General features: G+C 42.9%; 1 protein-coding gene and 2 long non-coding RNA genes across 11 annotated transcripts in view; 2 read left to right on the top strand and 1 right to left on the bottom strand.

Annotated features, from left to right (window-relative positions):
* The window catches only part of RUNX1T1 (RUNX1 partner transcriptional co-repressor 1), a 117,818-nt gene extending 94,926 nt beyond the window's left edge, over positions 1-22,892 (bottom strand). The window contains exons 1-3 of one of the 9 annotated variants that reach the window (XM_041122939.1): positions 21,268-22,892; positions 6,998-7,260; positions 1,167-1,339 (exon numbers count right to left, since the gene is read on the bottom strand). In XM_041122939.1, coding sequence (XP_040978873.1) covers positions 1,167-1,254 — 88 coding nt within the window. In that variant the 5' untranslated portion in view covers positions 1,255-1,339; positions 6,998-7,260; positions 21,268-22,892. The other 8 variants (XM_030011642.2, XM_030011647.2, XM_030011645.2 and 5 more) reach the window with 8 other exon arrangements.
* Positions 14,066-17,071, top strand: LOC115340285. The gene is made up of 3 exons (XR_003923003.2): positions 14,066-14,683; positions 14,919-15,270; positions 16,459-17,071. It is a non-coding gene; the product is annotated as an uncharacterized LOC115340285 (long non-coding RNA).
* On the top strand, positions 20,478-20,912 carry LOC121233233. Its single transcript, XR_005932164.1, has 2 exons — positions 20,478-20,588; positions 20,702-20,912. It is a non-coding gene; the product is annotated as an uncharacterized LOC121233233 (long non-coding RNA).
* Positions 22,893-23,852: the final 960 nt, after the last annotated feature.

The following is a 23,852-nucleotide window of genomic DNA, read 5'->3' as shown; positions in this document are numbered from 1 at the left end:
TACACTGCTAAATTAGCAAAATAAAAATGCAACAAGAAACCCTGCTAAGATTATTCATTCTTTTCCAATGCTGCCTCTGTACAGGAAGGTCCCAGAGAAGCATTTACTTGTTTTAAACTGAGCTAGGAACTCGAATTAGAATGCAAATTCATTTTTAATAGGATTTAATTTTTAAAAAGTATGTTCACACTAGTGCACAAAACCTCAGCCCCAGCCCCTCCCCTCGCCATGACACAATGTGCAGAGCATCCTGCTGCCTCTCTCACATGTGCTCCATCTCCTTTCCACACCCCGCAGACACAGCAGCGTGGGCCGCGGCGTCTCGGGTGGGAAGACGAGTGATATGGTCAAGGCTTAGCTGCCTTTAACCGGAGCATAGCCTAGAGTACTCAGACATTATTCATTTTGTTTCGGCATCATACTCCGTATGTCATAGGTGAAATGATCCAACACTGAGAAAGAAAGTATCGGAGTCTTGGAAAGCACTTAAAATCAGTTTAGTAGTTTCTTGCCATCTAGACACACCATTTTAGGAGAAAAAATGCAGTTACAGTAGACAGGAATGACAGTCATAGGTTATCTAGAAGTTTACTTCTGCCATAGCAGATTTACTTTTCCAGTATGGTAAAAATCTTTGTACACAAGAAGCAGAAATGTCCATTCTCAATATCATCTCAACCAGATTTATCACAGATTCCCAATGCAATGAGTTTACCAGAGGGTTCCTCTAAATTACAAATGCAATCATTTTGCCAATGTGATTACAATTGTCCCTTAACCTGGTTGCAAATACTGTTCCAATTCACAGTTCAGGAAACTGAACTTTATTATTTTCACAGCCCAGCCAAGTAATATTTACATGCTAGATAAAGAGCACCTATGTCATCAAAAACACAAAAACCACAGTTTAAAAAATTCACATACATGTATTTTTAAGCTAAGGAAGATTTTAGAAAAGTCATCACTGAGGGATTTTATTGTTACTGCTGTACTTTCTCAGCAATACTAAAATGAAGACACCACCTTCATTGATTTAGGCAGACTCTTTGAAGGCTAAAAGGAAAGATTTCTTTTTTAATTACAGTTTACAAGGCAAGGTACAGTCATTAAAAATAACTTCTAAAAGGTATGCACATTACAAAATCAAATATTTTTCTGTTCCTTACCTTGACAAAATTCAAAGTTCCCTTTTTTCCGGCAGTCACCTATCACTAAACTCAGTGCTCTCCAAGTGTTTCTTTTGACAGATATCATTCTCCACCAATCGCTCTGCTAATTTCCTCTTTCCTTTTCTGACTGGGACAGATATTATGTTCACCAGCCCAGAGATCAATCTTTTCTATTGACAACAACAAATGAAAAAAAAAAAAAAAAAAAAAAAAAAAAAAAAAAAAAGGAAGAAGAAGAAGCACATATCACAGCCAGTTTGAAGCACCACACCCCTTCATTTGCATGATAATAGCAGTCTTTTAAATAAAAAGGGAAGACAGAAACGCTATCATTCTAAATCAATTACCCACATTTTCTTAGTTAATATAAGGCAGTACTTTAAAACTGTATTAATTCTTCAACAAAGGCTGTTTCATAAGTTGCTCATTTAAAACAGTTGACATATAGAGGGCAACAAAGTAAGGGCAGCCTGTATTCTACCATGAAAACACCTATTAGCTAATTCTGTAAAAATGCTTCATTTTCAATACATTCATGTAATATAAAATATTACATACTTTACCTGGTTCAACAGAAGCTCTAGAGAATCATTTATTAAACGAACATGGTTACTAAAAAATAGATACCTTGCAATTACACATCACTATACTAATTTGGATTTGTAAGTCATAACAACAAACACATTTAAACAAAGGGAGATCAAAAAGCTATTGATATATTTACAAATCATCCTCCCACTTCTGAAAAGGCAATTTCCCTCCCACTCCAACACCTACAAAAACTGTTTATTTGGGTTACACAAATACTTTGTCATTCGTATGAGTCTGTATTACAGCATTGTCAGTTTTTCCAAGTCATTAATATGCTTTTCAGGGGTTTGTAATTATGTCAAGACAGAAAGATTTTCAGAGCCAGGCACACACAGTTATGTACATGCTTCAATCTGCATCCACTATTCAGGTATTTCAGGACATAAAGTTAAGCATGCATAAGGGTCTGGTCGCAGCTGCATGCATCTAACAGAGAACCCAGCCCCAACCCTCTCCTGGACTAGATCTTCCTGCAAAAAAATTTATCGCCCAAGGGCATTAGCAAAAGATCACATTTGTGTTTGTGGTAGAAACTGCAATCTTTCCCACAAACAAGCACCCTCCTCAAATCAAAACAAGCCTTCCCAAGTTAAAGTTAAGGTTACAGAACAAAGGAGTTCACCACTCAAAGTCCTTTCTTTCCCATGTTCGTGGCCGGACGTTTCCCCGCAGCCCTGCACAAGCCAAAATTCTATCGATTTCAATGAAAACAAGAGGCCTGTAAGGACTGCAGGACTCTACCCAGCGTCTGGCAACTGTGAAACTTTCAATATGACACAACTGCCTTTGGCATTTGGAAAATAATCTCCAAAATGTGGTTAGGACTGCCCAACTTGGGTGCAATAACTACTTTTCTAAAATGGTTTTTATTTTGTATGAAATTCTCTAGTTGTCACCATGTTCTTACACAGGCAATAAAAATTACCTTTCAGTTGTGCTTTATCATGAATTGTGTATTGTTCAATTGTCCACTGTTTTGCATAGCACTTTACATTTGCATAGATGCATACAACATTCCCTAAATTGTTGTTATTGTTTGATCTGATTTTTATGGCCATAAACTCATGCCCCTACCAAAACTGAAAAATCCTTCACAGACCAAGTGGCCCTATTAATTTCACTGAGATCATTTAAACATAAAGTTTTCTACCGAGTGACGATAGCACAATCTGGTTGAAATATGGACTTACAGTGGAACATTAAATTAACATCATATTTTGGATTCAGAATTACACACAGCAGCCATCTGTAAAGATGTATTCCTGTTTTGCTAACCTTTACTAATTTGGCCACTAGAAATAATTATGATCAAATATGTTAAATTATGTAACATATAACAATTCAATATTTGTGTCTGCTGAATAGCATACTCCTTTTGTATGGCTGGTAAAAGATTTTTAAACCTCTTACTGTAAAAAAAGAAAAAGTTCTTAGGAAAAAAAAACCCTCATCTGTCATCCACTTTACAATGAAGACATCACTTTAACTTATTACTCTTCCTTTGTTTCAGCCCCACGTTCATTTTCTCTATATGCCACATTTTCCAACGTGATGGATGCATTCTGCTATACCCATTCTACGCTAATCTCCTTTTTAAAATTTATTTTTGCCTCCTGAATTGTAAACTGCTGCTGCTGTTCGAATGTACCTGCAAAATTGTCTAAAGTCTGAACTTCACTGAAAGTAGAATGCCTCATACAATTGTAGTCTTACAAGAGTGTTATAAAAAAGGATCAACATGTTGTATTACCATGGAAATTTTGAAAAACATACTTTCCCAAACAAATATTACTTTTTCTCAATGGTATGAAGTAATGAAAACCACATGTGTAAATCTGCGATCCGTGCAGTAGTTCAAGCTGCAGCTAATAGAAAATACAGAGAGTGAACTCTGCCATATAAAGGATTCTTGTTACAGAAATATAATGTGAAAACCAGATGCAGACAGAAAACCTTAATCACAGATGGGAATGTAATCACTGGCATACAGAATACTTTTTTGATCAATCTCAACCATATGAGAAATGTATTTATTTTCTAAGGAATGCAATAACTCGAGAGAGTCTTCTATTTGAATTCAGTTAACCTCATATTCACAGTACTTTTATCTTATATGTGGAGAGAAGAGGGATATAACCTGAGCCAAGATTTTTAGAAGAGCCATTGGGCCTGGCAAATCATTCTTGTATCAGCTTATCTTTCAAGGAATTAATAGGATGTAAAGACTACAAATATCAGGATCAGCCTCAAAAGAAATCAACCATTATTGCACTTCCTAGTTACTGCCAGAAATCCCTTCATCACCTAAGCACTTCTCTGGTTCAATTTTTCCCTTAATATGTGGTTCTTCAGAAATACAGTGCTAAGAGTAGCACACTGTTGCACTGAAGTTCTGCGAATCAGAACTGGAGTCCTACACCAAAGAATCTCCCTACTTCTTTATAAAAGCTGAAGAGTCATCGGTTCAAAACTAAGTTTACTTCGGGCTTCCTTCTAACTGCTGGAAGTCCTCGTGAATGCCCTCTACCCACACAGCTCGTGGATGTCAGCAGGAAACAAAGGACCGCAGCACACTGCAGTTATCCAGTTACATCATGTGTCTAAACGGCAGGTTGCCTTCTACCAACCACCCTGACCAAGGTAGGACGAAGATAACTCCTGCCAGTTTTCATTGCTGGTGACATTTTTGCTCAACTTTTAAGAGACAGAAATACTACGGTAGTAGTAAACGCCTCGTGTAAAATATGGAAATTGCCATTAAAATCAGAAAATCAAGTTCAGAATTCAGGTCATCGATATGCTACCAGCAAGACCTACCTATGCTGTTACAAAGGCTCAGCATCTTCAAGCAACCATATTCCAACAGATCATCAGCCAATTCATTGTAAGAGTTACATTTGCCTAGATAAATTTTATACCTGGTGACTGAACTGGACCGTTATGTTAAACTGCAATATAAAAAAAAACTTATGGGAGGAAATAAAATGTAAAAAAGAAAAAGCATTCAGAGATGACAGATCTCCAGGCTCTTGGGTACCAGCAATTCTAGTTTACTTCCTGGCAGTCCCTGATCCCCACTGCACCCTCCTCCTGGAGGTACCCACTCTACCCAAGAATACCACAGCTCTTTACACGGCACTGCCCGACTGTCACAGTTCACAACCGAGCTTATTAAGGTAACCCAAAGTTGGTGTTCATTTATTTTAACAGTACTAAATAACATAAACCACAATTATTTGGTAGTTGTCACACCGGAGGGAAGAGAGGGTGACAAAAGCCTTTTGATGGGCATAGGGTAGGCAGATTCTCCCTCTCTCTTACTCTCTTAGAGCCTTTGAGTCCCATTACCACCATCCCATTTTAGGTATCTGCAGTAAGAGGACACAGTCTCTTCAGGACACTGTCACAGGACTCCCAGCAGTGGCTCATCACAGGTGTTCATCAGACTAATTCCACTAAAGTTCCTGTAAATATGCTTCCTTACTTGAATGCCTGTAAGCTAGGTGAAATGTGAAAGTCAACTACTTGCTTTTTCCCTCCTGTGTTAACAACTAGCAAACCATCTGATGAAAACACTTTGCTTCCACCGCTACAACGGAAGTTTTTTAAGTCATCTTGTCTCTTCTGCCATTTAACTTATTTCTGAGACTGCGGCATCGATAGATAGTGCAGAAGTCAACATTTAACACTAAAGTAATACGGGCTGGATATGCTTGTCTTATTTCTAAACAAGCATGCCTAGATTAATAATAAACTTTGGCCAGATATGTATTTTATTTTGCATGTTTTTCATATAGCATCATCATCATGTGTGTAGAGTGCTAAAAATGGAGTGAAATCTTCCAGCTGTAAAACAGTTCCACGTGACAAAACAGAGAGAGATCCTGAAAGCTCCTGCTTCGTGTCATGTGTGAGCGTGTGTGCCTGTGTCTTTTTTTTTCTCTCATCTAATTTCATCTGCGAGAGACTGTCCCTAGAGGACAAGAGAAGAGAGAACCAATTATATCCAGAGGTTGGTTTCTCCAAAATGAAGGCATCTGTTCCATGCCAACGACTTCCACATGGAAGAAAAACAGAACTTTGAAGGCATCTGCGTTCATGGTTGACAGTCGCAGATCTTAGGGTCTACTGTAATTGCCCAGCTGCAAACATGATTTAGTTGCTGCTGTTGTCAGCTGATCTCCTTGCACCGAAAAGAAGGGAGCTTAAACAGCAAATAGCTGGATAAAAATCAGATATTCTTCCACAATACTGACAACCTTTTCCTTTCTGAAGGAGGCATTTTTTCTGGTACAACGGGTTTGATGGAAGTAAATTGCAAAGTGATTTTTAAATGACCATTTTACAAAATATTCTGCTTTAAAATGCTATTCTTTAAATAACATAAAAGTCCAAGCACAATGTGCTCATTAGTTGTTAGTATTTCAGGCTGATATTCCATAAGAGTGATTCAGAAACCAGTATGATTCACCAGCCACATAATCCTGCAGCCCACCTTATTTAGGCAAGTAGTCTCAGTAAAACCAAGAGTACACCTGAGCAGAAGCTCAGAGTTTTCACACAAAATGCATATGGCAGATAAATAACTAGTATGATATTTGCTACTCAACTCATGTCACTTCCAGTGTGAGTGGATACTTTCCAAAAGACACTTAAAAGAAACATTACTGGTAGTTCAAAACCTGGCTTACAGCATTGGGTGCGACACTTGCAGCGAGATACTCAGCAATGCTGTGAAGCCTTCACTATTAAAAAATCAAGCAAACAGTTAACAAGAAGCTCATCTAAAGTAGCAAGATCCTAACTGATTTTCCAAAGCACAGCACTGAGCACCATTTAGGGATCCAAGACTACTGATGGTGCAGCTGCAACAAAGACAATTAAAACCCAACTGGCCTAAGCAGAAAATGCATTTACATTCGCTATCCTCCACTCACCAGATAAAAGTGGATCATAGTTTCCAGAAATATTTCATGCACCTCGTGAGTTTTTGTAGTCTTCTTACCTAGGACTTTTATCAACAGCTTGAAAGAAGGAAAACGCTGTATGTTAGGGAAATACCTCTTAATTTTTTTAATTTTTTTTTTTTAATAGAATTCTTTGTTACTCTCTTGGATTCCAGCTGCAATCCCAAACACACTCTGCAGCGATGGCATTCAGCCCTTCAAGCCAGGTAGCCACACAGCTTAGAAAGGACAGTAAGGATTCCTACCCAGTTTCCCTTGTCTGGCACATACCTCAAATTATTATGAACGCATGAAGTAGTGAACCTGGGGGGACACAGTAGGCTTGACGCTTCCTGACCACTTCTAAATTGCCTCCAGGAAGGACAAGAGTTGGGAGCGAGGACAATTAACACAGCCACCTGCTTCCTGTGACCTCCTGGGGAGCAGACACGGCCACTGATGACTTGCTCTGGCAATGTCACTGAGGTCCTCCCCATCCTTCTCTTCCCAGAGAAGCTCAGGGATAATAAAAACAATAGCGGCCAATACTAGCTCTGTAAGAGAAGGCAAAATGTAGGCTGGCATTAAAAAAAAAAAAATTAAGAAAATTTAACATCAAAACCTCCCCATGTGAAGAGGATGAGACCAATAAATCTCAGAATGTAGAAGGGAAATTATACATTGATTCACTCTTTAAAACTACTGTAGCTGTTATTTACTGTAGCTGTACACTTCTCTGGAAATTTCTGGAGCAGGCAGCTGGCTTAAACACAGTTCAACACAGCTCTTGGGATACAGAAATTGAGAAACCTGGCCCCATGGACTCAGCGGGAACCTCTGAGAGTATTATTACAGAAGGAATAGACTTTTTCTCTCCTTTATATGGAAGTCTTGTCAGATAAGTCTATCATTTACAATTCAAAGAGAATGACTTACTTTACATTGAGACCTGAGCTAGCCCACTTTATGAGGGCCGTATCTGGATCTAAGCCTCAGAATCGATCCAACAAAGTATTGTTAAGATCACAGATGTGAGATGGAAGCACGGAAAGCCTGAAGGTCCAGATCCCCAGAATGGTGTTTAGACAAAAGAAACACCATCTTCAGTGAGAACTGCGCAAGTGAATACCATGGAAGATCTGAGCTCCAGCACTTTAATTCAACATTTACAAGCTCTGCTGACCCATGGAGTTGCATTAATTTATCATGGCACACATGAAATGCACGTAACATTCGGAAACTAAGCTAGGCTATTCAGTTCACTACAATGGTTTCCTTGCTCATCTGCAGCATGCTTTAATACAGGTTGCAGCATGCTTTCCAGCATTAAGTGGTTTGCCAACAAGCTTTAAAAATAATAAATAGCACAGTCATGAAACAGCTTTTGCTTAATGGTTCCTAGAACTTGGTGAATTCACTCACTAAACCCCTTTCTATAACATTACACTTAAATACTTTTAGCAATGCCACCATTAAAATAAAATAAAACATCATCCTGGCACTACCATCCATTGATAGCACACCCGCAGGTGCCATTATCCCTAAATTTGTTGGCAGCTTTCTCTGGCACCACTAAGCTTTAATGGCTCTGGCAACAAAGCCCACCTGGATGTCACTGAAAGCACTCCTTTGGAGCATTCTTCCCTAATATTCTTTGCAGCAGTATCATTCTGTCTCCTTTGCTGCATCCTATCACCTCGTTTTCTGACAATAGCCTCATCCTCTCTTGCTGTCAAAGCCTGAGCTGGTCTGGGGCAGTTCACTTCTTGAACTTGCCTAACGCATGCGTGATTCAATGTTGGGATGAATTTTCCAAGAGGATTTCAGGACATCAAGTATCTTTGCTGCGGCTCAGGTTGAGTGTTCACTCGCATCCCAGATTTAAATTCATCGTATTACATCCTAGTAAGACAACGTGACCAAACCAATGGGAAAGCAAAGCATAGGTACAAAACCCTATATAATGTGATGCCTCATAACAGAGATCGTTAAACCTTGGGACCTCCAGAAGGCGCACACAGATTTACTCAACATGCCACCCAACCTGCCATGACAGCATGAAGAACCAGCGTCCTGATACTTCCGTTACAGAAGTAAATGATATGAAAAACAGAAAATATATTCTGGAAAATAAATAATTATGGAAAAAGTGGAGAAGTTTTGGGGGCTGGATTGGGATTTTTCCCAAGCTATTTAAAGTGACACCTGGGCCACAACCAAAAGGGGCACCTGTGTGGTGATCATCAGAAATCAAAAAATGTGGACAGTAGGTCTCCAGATGAAAGGAACCACAAAAGAAAATGGCTAATGGTAATGACTACTACTTATGCAAATTGTATATTGACATCCAACAAGGCAGACATACATCATAAGCCTCCTAGAGCTACAGAAGTAACTAGAGTCTTGTACAATTTGTGATGGTCATGCAACCATCTCCCCAGATGCTTGTCAAGACTCCTGGTTTTTACTCACTGCATCAACCTGGCTTTTCATAAATAATATCTGTTTTACTATATGCCATAGCCTGCCACTGTGTGCAGATTAATTCCACTCCACTAGGTGGAGTCTTCTGTCTTTCCAGAGGCCAACCTCATTTCCAAAAGAAGCTATTATCCTCCATGAACTTTGGATATTTACTTCTGTTACAAGCACCATAGTCCACCTGTCTTGATGGACACAAAAGTGGCAATGAATCAAATGCCTTCTTGAAATGACTGAAGAAACCATGAACTATCCCATGAAGAACCCATATCATTATGTTGCAATATGGGATCATTCAGGAATACTGCTGCTGTACAGTTCTGTACAACACAACTGTACTTTTATGATGACTAAATACAATAAATAATACTGAGTAAAGAAAGGTACCACTTACATAAGTCACCGTATCACACATGCCCAAAAACTACATATAAACAAAACCAAGTTGCTGAACTTCTTTTAAATTCTTTGTGTGTATTCAGAAATATTTGGAATATCTAGGATGCCCTTCCTTTCCAGGCATCCCAAAACGTGTTACAGAAAATGAGAGGGAGCATAAAAGGATTTCTTTCCATATTCACATTTCCATTCACAACCACTGGAGTTAAATATGGCAACTATTCAATAGGAACAGCAAAACTGCATGCAGCATTTTTGGCAAAGAATAAGAAAAACAGAGCACTCCCATGAATGTGTTCAGAAAACTTAGATAAGAAAATCTGGATACCCCGCATCCAGCTATAATCTTTCTTTTGGCATTGGACTCCACCCCAACCCCTTTGAAAAGTACCAAAAAATGCCATGACCGAAGCAAAAAGCCCCTTGGTTTAAAAACTCTTCAGGTAGACGGTATTTCCACTAACACGCTACGGCAGAGCATTTGCTCTGTAACATTCGCGAGCAGAACGCTCCACGTAGGCGCCAAGCACTAACGCGAGGCTCCTCAAGGCTCTTGCATCCCCGGGTCAGCCGAGGTAGGGCCTTCTCAGCGCGGCTTCTGCTGTTGGCAGATATCACAAGCTATTTCAGGCTACAGACACTTTGCCCCGATCGGCCATGTTTTTTGTAATATTTACTTCTCGTACATATGTCTATAACTATGTATACGTCCCACAGAAGGTGAGGTTTAACAGGGTTAGCTTTGTTGGGGAAAAGAAGGTTTGGAGGAAAGGAAACAACTTTCATGTTTAGAAGATTTGAATCTAGTGACTGTCACGGGATGTAAACACTCTTCTGGGGAGGGAGGCTTTTTGTTATGTTTCAGGAGTGCACAGAGTTTTGGATAAAATCTGTATAAATAATCATCCCTCTGTCATTCAACATAAATTTATGCACATGTGTGCACACAGTTATGTTTGGGAATACAAACTATAAAGTAGACATGCCACAGACTTCTAGACAACCTACCACAAGCACGGATCTCGCACAAAATCCGTTCTATATTTAAATTTCAGTTTATTGAATTTTAATTATTTCTGATCTGTAGATCACTGAGGAAAATCCCCCAAGGTCAAAAGCTTACAAATCCAATTGCAAAACCAAACAGAAGCATCAGCAAGGCCCTTTCCCATACAGACACCCGCCAAAAAACTGAGTTCCTGACTACTAGATTAGAATCCAACAGCTAAAACCCATTCTAATATTAAAACCAGGTAATTTTCTATGTTGAAATAAAGAAGTAAAAGCTCTCATTTTATTCTGCACGTGTTTACTCATGTTATGTACACAGGGGTCTATAGATCTAACAGTGAACTATCACTTCTTCATTTAGATCCTTATTTATAAAATTAACAAACACAGACCCTTTTCATTATTTTTTTTTAATTAAAAAGCAATGTTATTTTCTCTGGAGATGCCTCTGATAGAAAATTTATGCTCTGCCAATGCTGTGCTTTCCAGGTTCATAAAACTCACTTGGATTAGCAGCACCACAGCAGCAAGTATTTTGTGTATATGCATTCAAGACTGATTTAATCATTTCATTTACCATGGAAAAAGTTACTCCAAAAGCCCCACTAACTAAAATGGCCTTGATGAGCCTAAACTTAAGATTTGCAGGTATAGCAGGAATGAAACAAGCCAAAGAACGTTCTATCATACTCTGAACGTCCTCTACTTTGCACAAGGTCCTCAGTACTAGGTAAGGCTGTACTGTTGCAATGGGGAAGCAGTCACTCATCATTTTAAGATACAATCATAGTTTATTAATAAAATTATTTTAAACGTATGAGTTAAATCCTTTTACCAATATAGTGACATTCAGCTATCCAGTGCCATTTTTACAGTCCAAATAGATATGGTCCTAATTGCATAATGCCATTTTATCTGCTGAAGATAAAAGTGCCGATAAACAAAAATGCACATTAGGCAGGAGATTTTTCAGAATAGATTTTTTTTTAAATAACCCACTTGCATTAACAAAAGATTGCAATGGCTTCCAAATTATAGGGTGTTATTTTTAGTGGAAGTAGTTCAATATTCATATTGGAGCAGATGTAGCAGTTTAACAAAACAGCTCTTCAAATCCTGCACAAATTGAAAACAGGAAAACTGATTGCATTTTCTCTTATCACTTTCCTTTTCTGAATTGACACTTTTGGCCTTCTGAAAATTTACACATGGCTTTCATCTCAACAGCACCTGCTGATCAAACAGAAACCTAACATTTTCATGAAAATGGTATAAAGGACTAGTTTTCTTTTTACCATCTTAAAGGGCATCAGCAGTCCACTTGATGGCAACAATTGCTGAGTAGATGGCACACTCAGAATACATTTTATATTTTCATTACACTTACTTTTAAAAATGAGTTAAATCACTAGTGGCTCTTTCATATTAGCTCTTTGTCTGCTTTAAATTAATTTCAGTCTCTATCTCTGCCTAACCCTGTTGGGTTTCATTCTACAGTCAGCTAGATTTTAAAGAAGATCTGAAAGCCTTTGAAATAGTAAGACACATTGTATGTTCTGGGGCCACCGGTCTTCTTTATATATGCAATCATATAAATTAATATATACAATTATGCATACACATGGACATATTGCGCAGACATTTCTTCTTACAGTGCTTATACTAAGGGAAAAATGTGTATATTTATCATTCTGCTATAGTCTCACTGCATTGAATTCTCTAAGCATTGTTAACAGAGCATGTTGGGTGGGGGAAACTCAAAGTGCACATATTTATTTTAAAGTTGTTCTTTGTTTCCTTTGCAATTTCAAGACTGGGAGGAAGGTCTAGCAGGTGCTCTGGAACTTGAGCATCAAGACTGGGTTGAGATGCTGCCATTGGCAAACATGGCGAGCACGCAAACAGCAGAATCAGAAGTCCTTGTGCTCCTGCAAAAGTTTAGGTATCAAGTCATGTATATAAAATATGAAACATAAGTACCTTGTTATCCTGTCTGCTTCTGAGCCTGTAAACTCTGAAGCACAGCAGCAGGTAACAAGGACCATCTTCCCTTGTACATAATTCTAGGTGTAATTAAAGATACTCCTGAAACCTGCTATGTGTCAGCTTCTTAACTGATAGAGCCCTAACCCCTCTGAAGTACTCTGCTGCCATCCATTACCATTCTGCTTCAGTGATAAGGTAACCTGAAGGCAGAGATGACATACAGTAATATATGTGCCACTCCAGACAGTTGGTTCGTGAATTTCAGTGTTTCATCATGCTCACTGAGGCAATCGCAAACCTGAAATGTCAATATGTTCAGTCAATGGAAGTAAAATAATGGGGCTCTATTGTCTTACCCTATCGATCCGCTGCTGTCAACAAGAATACATGCCCCCCTGGCTTTAAACAAATTTTAATTAGGCTTTTAGTTACCGAATCATATCTATATATCTATCTGCGCAAACACTTGACAAAGTGAAACGGCAATATAAATATTTTAAACTTTTAAATATATTTTAAAGGTAATTGTTTAATGTTGCTTGAAGATATGATCGCTGATAAAGCCGTTTGCTAAAGCAGCGTGCGTGCACACACCTAGCGTGCAAGTCACCTTAAATCTGGCGAGGACTGAAAAATCACCATCAAAAGTCAAAAACAACAACAAAAAAGCCCACAAGAAAAAAAAAAAAAAAAAAGGGACAAGAGGCCACTTTTCCTAAAACCTGCTGCCATCCTCTGCGGCGATTTGGGAAGCCGGGAGCCTCCACCGAAGCCGCCCCGACACCGACCGGGTGGGTGCCGGCACGCCCGGGCGTGACAGCCCGCTGCTGTCAGCACCCCTCACGGGAGAGCCGCGCTCGCGGGAAGGCAAGCCGGCCCGCCGGCGCCGCCGTTCGCCTTGGCCCCAGCCGCCACCCCGCTCCCGCCCGGGGCCGGGGGCTCTCCCCCGCCGCGCCGGTCCTGCCCGTCCCCGTCCCCGTCCCGTGAAACGCCCAGACCAGCCGCTCTCCTCCCGCCGCGACTGCATTTCAAGTGGGGTCCCTCGGTAACCTATTGTTCTACGGCTACCTCCTCCCTCCCCCGGCCAGCCCGGCGGGCGACCCCCTCCCCGCTCCCCTCAGCGCGGCCCGGGGGCGGGGGGAGGCAGCGCCCAGGCCGCGGCCGCCCCACGCACAACAAAAGGCACATCCCTTCTCCCTGCCGGCTAATCTCTGCCCGTAAATCCCCCGCCCGCTGCGGGGAGGGGGGGGGGAGATAAGAGGTTACATCTTCACTTCTCCCCGCTCCTATCGACTTGTGCAGCGCCGAGGGAGCCGGGCGGCGAGGGGCGGCGAGGGGCGGCGAGGGGTGTCCCCCCCGCCCGCCTCTCCCCGAACCGCGGGTGGAGATTACCTTCCGGCGGAGGGAGGGAGGGAGGCGCCGGCGCGGCCCGGGCTTTGTGCGCCTTACACGCCTCGCAGCTTATCTGCGGCGCACGGACGGCACATCGCGCCTCCGTGGCCCTGCCGGCGCGGGGGGAGCGGGACGGCGGCGTGCATCGGGGCGATTACGGTATCAGCGCGGCCCAGAGAGAGGCCGGAGGATGCACGGTGGGAGCGGGGCTGGGGCTGGGGCCGGGGCGGCACGGCGCGGCCCGGGGTCCCGGGGGAGGCCGCGCCCGGCATGAGGAGAGGCGCCACCTCCGCGCCGCCCACCGGGTGAGAGGGCGGCGGCTCCCCGGGCGCCCCGGTCTGCCTCCTGGCCGCCCGACCCCAGGCAGGCGTCCGGGCCGGCTCTGTCCCTGGAAGCTGCCCCGAAACCTGCCCGGGACTAGGACCCTGCCAGACACCCAAGGGAGCGCAGCGGAGCGCGGCGAAGCGCAGCGCTGGCTCCCCTGCGCTCCCTCACCTGAGCTCACCTCCATTTCCGCAGAGCACACCTACGTCCTGCACGGAGCACGACGGCTCCTGGCCCAGCGCGGTGGCGGGACGTGCCCGCTCCCGGTTTGGCCAAGTCCCGGCCCGACCCGACCCTCTCGGCCTTGCCCGTGGCAGAAGAGCCTGAACACAACGCTGCTGCTACGAGCAGTGGCATCGTTCAGAGGATGAACGATAAACCGGAGTAGGTCCCTACACTTAACGGTTCACGTTTTGAGAAAACGGAGGGTTTATTTTGACGGGAGTCATCGAAGAGGACTGGGTTATCACGAGGTACGGGGAGGGGAGGCAGCAAAGCAGCCCGGCATGCCTGCCTGCCACAAGCACAGCCAGCCAGGAGAATGGCTGCACCAGCACCAGGCTGCCAAGCGAACTCCACGCGGTCAGGTTTTAAAGTTTTAAAAAATGTTTCTCCCTAGGAATCAACACTTATTTGTTAAGGAAACGCGTTTCCATTACACGTCTGCGGAGGAGCACCGTGAAGGCTGGGAGGAGGACAATGACAGCACGCTGGAGCAAGACAGTCATTGTTCAGTGCAGAACTCCTTCCAAAAAGCACTCGTCCAAGATAGCAGGTTTTTTCCACAAGAAAAGAAATAAAGGGAATTTGACACATAATACAAAGTGAAAACCAGAACCTAGATGGGGGAAGGGCGTGTGTGTGAAAATCATGTCACCGCAATGAATGTCAGATAAAAAGGGGTCTGTCACAAATCCTTCACTAATCCAATAATGTGAAAACCTCTTGGTATCACTGAGACATAGCACACGGTAATTTTTTTTTTATTTTTCATAAACCACTCTATATGTTTAGCCTTGGAAAAACAGCATTTTGGCAAATTTTCCTATCACAAAAACAGGACATTGATTTTTCATTAAAGGCAAACTGATTTTCACATCTCAAATTTACTGTGCATTCCTCAGCCAGTATTTTTACCCTGAAGAAGGGCCACTTCTCCCTCAACTTCCTCCAGTTGTCAGTTGTGTGACAACCGTATTTAGAGGTAATCAGACAGGTCATATTACAAAAGTTAGTCAACTCATTTGAAACCTTAGCCCCTAAACTTAACGGTATGTTCTATGCATTTCTAAAGAAAAGTGACTTTAATTAATTCAACCTGCAAGGTACCACAGAGCTTCCTCTCTGCATATGTTCTTTCAAAATACTATGTACAAATGAAAGATTGCTCTTTTTAGGGATTTTTGTTACAGATTTTTTCCTTGAAATACATATATATCATGCCATGAACTAATTTAGGATCCATCAGATTCTCATCTTGCAGGGCCACCATGTGCGTCTTATATCTATGTTGGCCATTCCGACAGGCAGTTTTACTAGTCAAATCACAAGTCTCTAAAGAAAAACCAATCCAGGATCCTTTCTAATGTAAACAGTTTGCTGCTAAAACACTCACATTTAAAAATAAAGCAATGTGTGCTAATAAAATAAATACAATCAGACTACAAATGTGTAACAGAAGTGGCGTTCCATAAGCACAGCTGTCTCAAAGTCCAAGCTGCAGGCTAGAAATCTTAATTTCAACTGACTCTCTCTTAATAATGGGTTACCTTCCTATAAAGCGTAAAGTCCATCTGCCCCAGGCAGATAAGTTCTGAAGCATTAAAATAGATAAAAATCTAACATTTTCTTTCTTGTATTGAATATGTGAATTCTAGTGTGCTATAATGTGAGAATTCCAACATATGACCATTATGGCATAATATCTCATAGCTCAGCTTGTCATTACTTCACTTGTAATTCTTATGTTAATTATGTTCGTAATTACTATAAACAGATGTGGCAGAAATTCATGTGACCTTTTACTGCAGAATGCATTTCTCACTCTTTCCACATTATTTTACTAATACAATGTTAAACCAGAGGAAAGTATTTCTGACACACTCCACATGTATGTGTGTACATGTTTAACCTGAAACCATTTCTACCTCATATTTCAGCCAAAGGACCACCTATATGCCAGTACATTGACATGAAAGTGATGGTAACTGAGAAGTCTACCTTGAAACATACCCCTGGAAGACTGTGCTTACAGTGAACCTTTTTGACTAAACCTAGCTAAAGCCACCACTGAAGCCTAGGACTTAAATGGAGCACTGCATTTTTTATTCAGCACCTTTGTTAATGCAGTAGTATCCTGCTTTACAGCTACAAGTACATGACAGCCATACAGCAATTTATTTTACTACAGCCCAACCATCACCGTCTGTACACAAAACACTTTTACAATAAAATCACTATGGTTTTCATTAAGAGAAAGCCTACTCGAATTTCATTTCTTTGGACCTAATCTATAATTAGTGTGGACAGACAGGTGCAAACCCTTCTCCTCTACAGATGGCTACTGGAAATGGTGCAAAATAGCTCCTTCTGTTTAAACAACACACAGATAACCTGCTCTGCTCTTATCACTTACAATTACCTCCATTATACTGAACTAATGTTTACTTTAATAAAATGTCCACTGTTCTCTAAACGTTATTTGGAAACTTCGATATCGATGGCAGAAAAGAAAAAAAATGAAGATGGAAGTCATTGTCTTTCAGATGAAAATATTTTGGGGGGAAAAAAAAGCCTTTTAAAGGGCAGGATTTTTTTACTTTGATTTTACATCTGCTGATCATTTTTCTTTATCCACAAACCCACACAGTATGCCACTTCCTGACGTATTTATGCTACCATATATTAAACTAATCAAGTTTATAGTAAATAAGAACAGCATAACTCTGATTTTAAAGCAGTTCTTTGAAAAGGAACATCTATGCGGAAAACCGAGACCCTTTAAAAGTTCAGGTTTTAAACTAACTCCTTTAGCTCTTTCACATGAAAGAATGTGAAAATGTAATCTAGAAGCCAATGTTTTAAGAATTTACACTCTCACTACTTACGCTAAATTCAGTGTCAGTTCAAACTTTTATAAATATTATAGGTTGCTATTAAAGGCTGTATGAAAAAGAGCAGGCTGCTACTAACTACATGGATCAAAGTTTTTTTAAAGTATTCAGATTAAATAATTTTCTTTTTACATTTCTTTAGCCAAGCCATGAGAAATAACCCCTTCACAACACCAAATTCACGTTTTATTTCAGCTGATAAGGCTTTTTGATCTCTGCATGACAACTTAAGTTTCTACAAAGAAAACAAAGAACAAGATCTTCTCCCCCCCCCAAAAAAAAATCTGAAGCTCCTGCAATAGCCAACATACTAATATCCTTATTCAATTAGCTAAAGATTTAACAGTAATGAACTGTGGCAAGTGGATTTGAAAGATGAAAATGACAATTGCAAGCCCTTTCTCCCATCACCCCCAATGCAAATACTGCAGATGCCTATTTCACCCAAAGTGTCTGGCAACGAGGAGTTTGCAGTCTGCACAGTACCTCAGTGAAGCGAGCTTCGCATTCAACGCCTGTCGTCTGAAGTTCATTTCAGAGAAGTGAGAAACAGGATTTGACAGGGAAGAATGTCCTGAACTGACTAGCCACTGACCAGCACTCCAGGTGGAGCTATTTTTCTCCCCTTTATTCTATAAACAATACTTCCAGTATAAAACTCCATGTGCGCGCAGGCATACATAGTGTTAAGCATATACAGATGAGAGACACCGTGTGATGTTTTACTGGTCCATTATTTAGGCACGAAACGAGTTAACGTTAAGGTGGTCAAAAATGGTAGAAGGCAATGTTTTACTTAAAAAGATTTTGGAAACTATTTAAAAGCTCAAAGCCTTTGAAGAAAAACAACTTGTACAGCAGTTGCCAGGAAGCAGTGACCTAACACTGCTGTCTGCATTCCATTACAAACAGAATGGTTCTTGTCTCCTACAGCATGCTCACGGCTCGGGAACCCAGCCGCTCACTCTCCTGCAAACGCAGGGCCAAAGGAAGAAGTCCTGCCATCATCTCCTGTACAAGAGCCTCGCCTGGCTTCAGCTTGCCAGAGGCATGAACGGATTTAAGGGTGGGTTGGGTTTTTGATGGGGTTTGGAGCTTTCTTGCGCTGATGCGTGGTTGCGCTGCCCATGACAGCAAAGAAAAATGACTCATGAATTGAAAGTAGTAGCAATTTACATTGAAGGTTCAGAGATGAGAAAACTGACCTTAGAAAAGTTATCAATTATCAAATGAAGTGTAACTTCCTAATTACAAACCTTCACAGCAAGTCTGCAGTGCATCTCACACCTAACAAAGCCTTTGCCAACTTCATGTTTTCATAGACTGTACAGTTATGAATAAGCCATATTCAGATCTTTTTTCCTAGTACTTCTTCTATTGATGGGGAGCCGCAGAAACACCTAGTGCTAAAACCAGAACGTACAAACAAGATAGACTAACTTTTTTAACATTCAGCCAAGCTGAAGGAAATTCCCTGATCATATTGGATTTCCTAAGGAAATCAGCCCAGAATAAACTGAATGGGGTTTTCAGACTTCCCGTGGAAAGGTCAAGCATCAGCTTTAACAACCATTAGAAACCAGTTTCAATCCTCTCGGCTATCCAGATTCACTAAACCGTTAAAAGAAAAGCAGAAGAGAAAACCTGGACAATAGAATTAAAATCTAAAAATGTCTTTCACGTCTTGCCTCAAACTACACTTAACAAAGTTGCTTATTTAAACTTTCCATTGCATCTGTCAGGATGCAGAAATACAGAAGGAAATGTAAAGCTACAAGGGTATAATTAAATAAATTATATTCACCCTTAGCCCTAACATACTGTGTTTACAAATACAATAATTATGTTTCTAGCTACATGTCAAAAGAAAGTATTTTCCAAGTCCTTCAAAAAGCATGCAAGCATTACTGTAAGTAGGAAATAAGTCAAAACAGATTAGTAGACCAAAAACGGGGGGGGGGGGGGGGGGGGGGGGGAATCCTGCTTTGGTCAGCAACTCGGACCACCATCAGGGGATAAATCAATTTGCAGCAGCTGTGGACAGCCATTTAAGTCTGGGGCCTGAACAGATTAATTAGGGGAAGCGATGTTAAAAGTTAAAGGGGTCAGCGTTACATTAAGCACACGAATGTTCGCCGGAGCAAAGGCTTGGCTGTGCATACCACGACTCAGAACCCATCCTTTGAGTTAGTCAGGGCTATCTAAGCCTATAGCCAAACGCTTGGCACTTGCTGCGTCCCCACGGACAGCACGGCAGCTCCCGCAGACTGCTTTTAAGAGGTACATACCTATCTTTGCCCAGCCCCTGCTATGCCATGCCTGTCACCGGCGTCCCGCTTTGCCTGCAAAGGCAAGCGCGCAGCTGTGCACAACGCGCCATGCAAGCGCACCTTGGAGACGTACCGCCAGAGCAGAGGCAGGCGCTTCCAGCCCTGCTGTGCTTAGCAATGGAAAACTTGAGCAGCTCTTCAGGGAAGACGGGCTATCGCGGGCTCAGCGGGTCACAGTCCGCGTCGGAGCGCTCTGCAGGCAGGAGCTGCCGGCCTCAGGGCGGCCCGACCGGGAGGCTTGCGGGAGACGGGTCCTTGCCGTGCCGTGACTTGGGGCAAGGCAAGCGGCAGGAGGGGGTGACTGGCAGAGCCTGCTGCGGACCTGGAGATCTGGGGCTGCTCTACCAGAGAAACCCGAGCGGCTGCGAGGCGGCCGTTCCCCGCCGCGGCGGTGGCGGGGAGCTCCCGGCTGCGGCCGGGCAGGGCGGTCCCGCCGCGCCGGGCTGCAACTTGGGGGGGCAGGCGGGGGAGGCTGCCTCGGCGCCTCTCACCTTCGCTCGCCCTCCCTCTTTTAAACTTCTCAGTGAACTGAAGGAGGTAACGTCTTAGCTCCTGGCTGGAGCGAGAGGGATTTGGGAGCTGCGACCGATTAGTTACTTTCAGTTTCTCTCTACCATTTAGGAGAGCAGAGTCCAGGAACAACACAGAAATTTCTCTGTAAATTACCGTGAAATGGAGTGGCGGGTGCCCCTGCTAGGGTAGCGAGTCCTTCCCTACCCTAAACTCAATTTTAGCCCAATCTTGCAACTTTGGCGCTAACAAAAGGACTCGAACTCGCCCAAAGTCAAAGGCTCGTCTAAATGGCTGGGAGTATGGTCTTCATCCTTCCAGTCCCCCTTCTCGATGGTCTGTTACGAATTTATGGAATCAAACCATTCAGCTCAGCTAGACGAGCTGACACAAGTACGTTGTACTGCACTTTTGGAAATGCAATCCCTAACGTTGCCCTATCGTTTTAGGAAACGAGATACTCGCAAGATCGCGGTGCAGCTAAAGACGACGTGCACCGCCTGAAATATTTCTTGCAAAACAGCCTGAAGTGATGTTGCCAGTGCTACATAATCCGATGATCGTAATGAAACAAACCAAACCAAAACCCCACCAGAAATATTTCAGACGCTCCGACTCACATTGGCTAGCTGTGATCTGGAAAGAGGGGAGGCAGGAAAGGAGAGGGAAAAAAAAAAAAAAGCAAGTCCTAAATCGAGACAGAAACGCAACGCTATGGAAGACCGTGTGCTTGGGAGGGCTATTTTCTGCAAAACTGGGTCGTTTGCTTTCTGGGCTCTTGAGAAATATCCGGGGTGCGAGTTTGCGAGCCGGGGACAGCGGGTGCAAGAGCTGCATGCATGCAGTGCTAACCTCGCCCGGGCACAGCGGCAGCCCCGGTCCGCCTGGGTTAGTTACAGCCACAGGAGCCCTCCGAGCCAGGAGAGCCCTACGGGAAAGGAGAAAGGGGAAGAAAAAAGGGGCTCGGGCTCCCCCCGCCCCAGCGCGCCCTGCCCTGCCCGCGCCCCGTACTCACACTGCAAAGGACCGGAGATTCCCACCATTCGCCACGGGCTGCGAGCTGCAAATAAAAGTTCCCGTCCTGCTCGGGGGAGAGCCGGCAGCCCAGGCTGCTGGAGGGGCGAGGGGGTGGGAAAGGGGAGAGCAGCGCAGCGCGGCTTCCCTTCCCAGTCCAGATGATCCACGTCCACAAAAGTCAAAACGAGCTGAGGAGAAACTCCAGCTGCTCTTCCCCCCCCCCTCCTCTCTCTCGCTCTTTTTTTTTTTTTAAAGGAGGATCAGCTCGAGAGAGACTACTGGTTCCACGGGAAAGGACAAGAACCAAAAATAAAGCAAAGTCTCCAAGTCGAGATAGTTAATGCCCCGGTCCTTCTCCTTGCTGCTGCCGCCGCCGCAAACAAACGTGATGTGGAGCGCAGGGAGCGGCCGCTGTCAGTGGCGGGGTCTCTGCGTGTCCCCGGGCAGCCGACGCATAGCTCTGCCCCCGGCGAAGCCGAGCCGCGCCGGTGCCGGTGCCGTGCCGCGCCGCGCCGAGCCGAGCCGAGCCGGCCGCCCGAGGCTGCGCCGCTCTGCTCTCCGCGCCGCTCCGCTCCGCCCGGCTCCCCCGCTAGCAGGCACCTCGCGAGGCAGGCAGCATACTGCCGGCAGCCGGCCCGGCCCCGCTACCCAGGTGCAGGGGGGGAGGGCTTAAAGCAGTGGGAGGTGATAGAGGTAGGAGACATCTGTGTCGTGAGGAGGTTAGTGGGGGTCAAGTATATGTTAACAATAGGCGAGCGCGGTCCCTCTCGGGCAGCCTGCCTACTCTTTCTTTCTTTCGCTCGCTTTTACTGGGTGGACATCTAACTTGCTCCCTAATGATGCCTCCCCGGCTTTAAGAGTCCAGACTGCCCTGCAGTAACCCAAGACAAACACTTTCTCTAGCCATCTGGAGAGCTCCTGGCTGCTCTGCCTGTGTCTCATCACTGTGTGAAGAGACAGCAGTGCTAGAAATCAAGCCACTCTCAGATCTACTCTCTAATCCCCTTCTGTTAGCTGATTTCCAGTCAGACTGTTTGCTTTTGCATTAGATAATAGCCTTAGAGAAAACAATTATCATTTTCTTTTTCCCTTTGTTTTTCCCTCTTTCTAAAGTACAGTATCGAGGAAGGCCTCCCTCTCTTTTTTTAAAGAAATTTATAGTCTTTCATGGCTTGCAGAACCCAGATGCAATTTCACACTTTCCTGGAAGGGGATTCTGGATTCTTCTGAAAGCAGCGACACGATCGCAACTGCAGTGAAAATTAATTACTATCATCTACAATTAATAGAAGCATGCCACCGTTTGACTTCGTGTTTCGTTACATAATCGTTTCGGTAGACATCCATATATTTTCCGATTCATCAGTTAGTCCCTTCTACGTTTCGCAGAGAATATTATTGTCACTCATACAACCTACAGCAAACCAGTACTTCTGCTGTCGTGTTGACACTATATAAAGAAGGCATCTCCACAAAAAAAAAAAAAAAAAAAAAAACACAAACAACCAAACCACGCATCAACTTCATATATTGAGTAAAAAAGTGTGCGTTTTTTCAGGTTGCAGATAATAGATTGGAACTGTCAGAACTGCCTGGACATTTAGCTTCATTTTTTCAAATGTCAGAGGTTAAGTAAAAGAGTGAGCATAGAATAGAACTTCTAATCAAGCTGCGTTCTTTATTCCTGTACATACATGTGCACACATGCACACACACGTACATACACTATAGGCCTGATCTTGCAAATTTACAAATGCCTAATTTTAAGCACATAAATAGACCCACTGAATGCAATATAGCTTTCCGGGTGTTTATCGTAAGCACGTACACATGTCCAGAATGGGGGGGGGGGGGGGGGGGGCAATTATATATATATTTATTTATAAGCATATTTATAGGAATATGTACCAGCCTCTGTGGCTGGCTTTGAAAATTTGGTTGATTTTGAAAAAATGTTTAAAATATGTTTTATGATCTGGATAAATCTACCTTTTCTGCAGATATTTAGGGTCATGGAGCTTTAATGAACTGGTTGGCATACAGTAATAAGGGGTCAAATTTACCTTGAAGTAAATTCAGCTCAACAGAGCATAAATCAGGACATGTTTTGATCTACTGTGATTTCAATTTACAAAAATGGTGAGAAGCCACAAGTCTGGCATTGATTTCTCATTTAAAAGCTATCTGTTTTACAGAGGCCTATTTCAAGGCCAAAATTATGGGAGAACCTTTAACAAAGTATTTTCAAATATTTTCAAATAATCTAAAAATAGCAAATTTTACAAGGCTTCCTTTGTCTATGGCAGATCTAGAAACTTTAGTTGAGCCTGAAAATCTTTGTGGCGTGATACTTTCATCCCAATTGTTGTATGTGTAAGCTGAAAAATAAATAAGAGATTTGCCAATGGTCCCAGAGCATGTTTTGCTGAAGTGTCAGGGACTGAACACCGAGTCCCCATTCTCAGTTTACACCTTTAAAAAAAACCCCGCAGTGCTTCCTCTTTGGCATGTACCTTCACTCTAAAAGATCAATCGACTTTCTAGGTATTATCTTCCAAAATAGGGAAGGAACATCATCTTAGA

The sequence above is a fragment of the Aquila chrysaetos genome, chromosome 4 (assembly GCF_900496995.4).
Source record: "Aquila chrysaetos chrysaetos chromosome 4, bAquChr1.4, whole genome shotgun sequence".
NCBI classification, from domain to species: domain Eukaryota; kingdom Metazoa; phylum Chordata; class Aves; order Accipitriformes; family Accipitridae; genus Aquila; species Aquila chrysaetos.
This window is presented reverse-complemented; position numbering and strand designations above follow the sequence as displayed.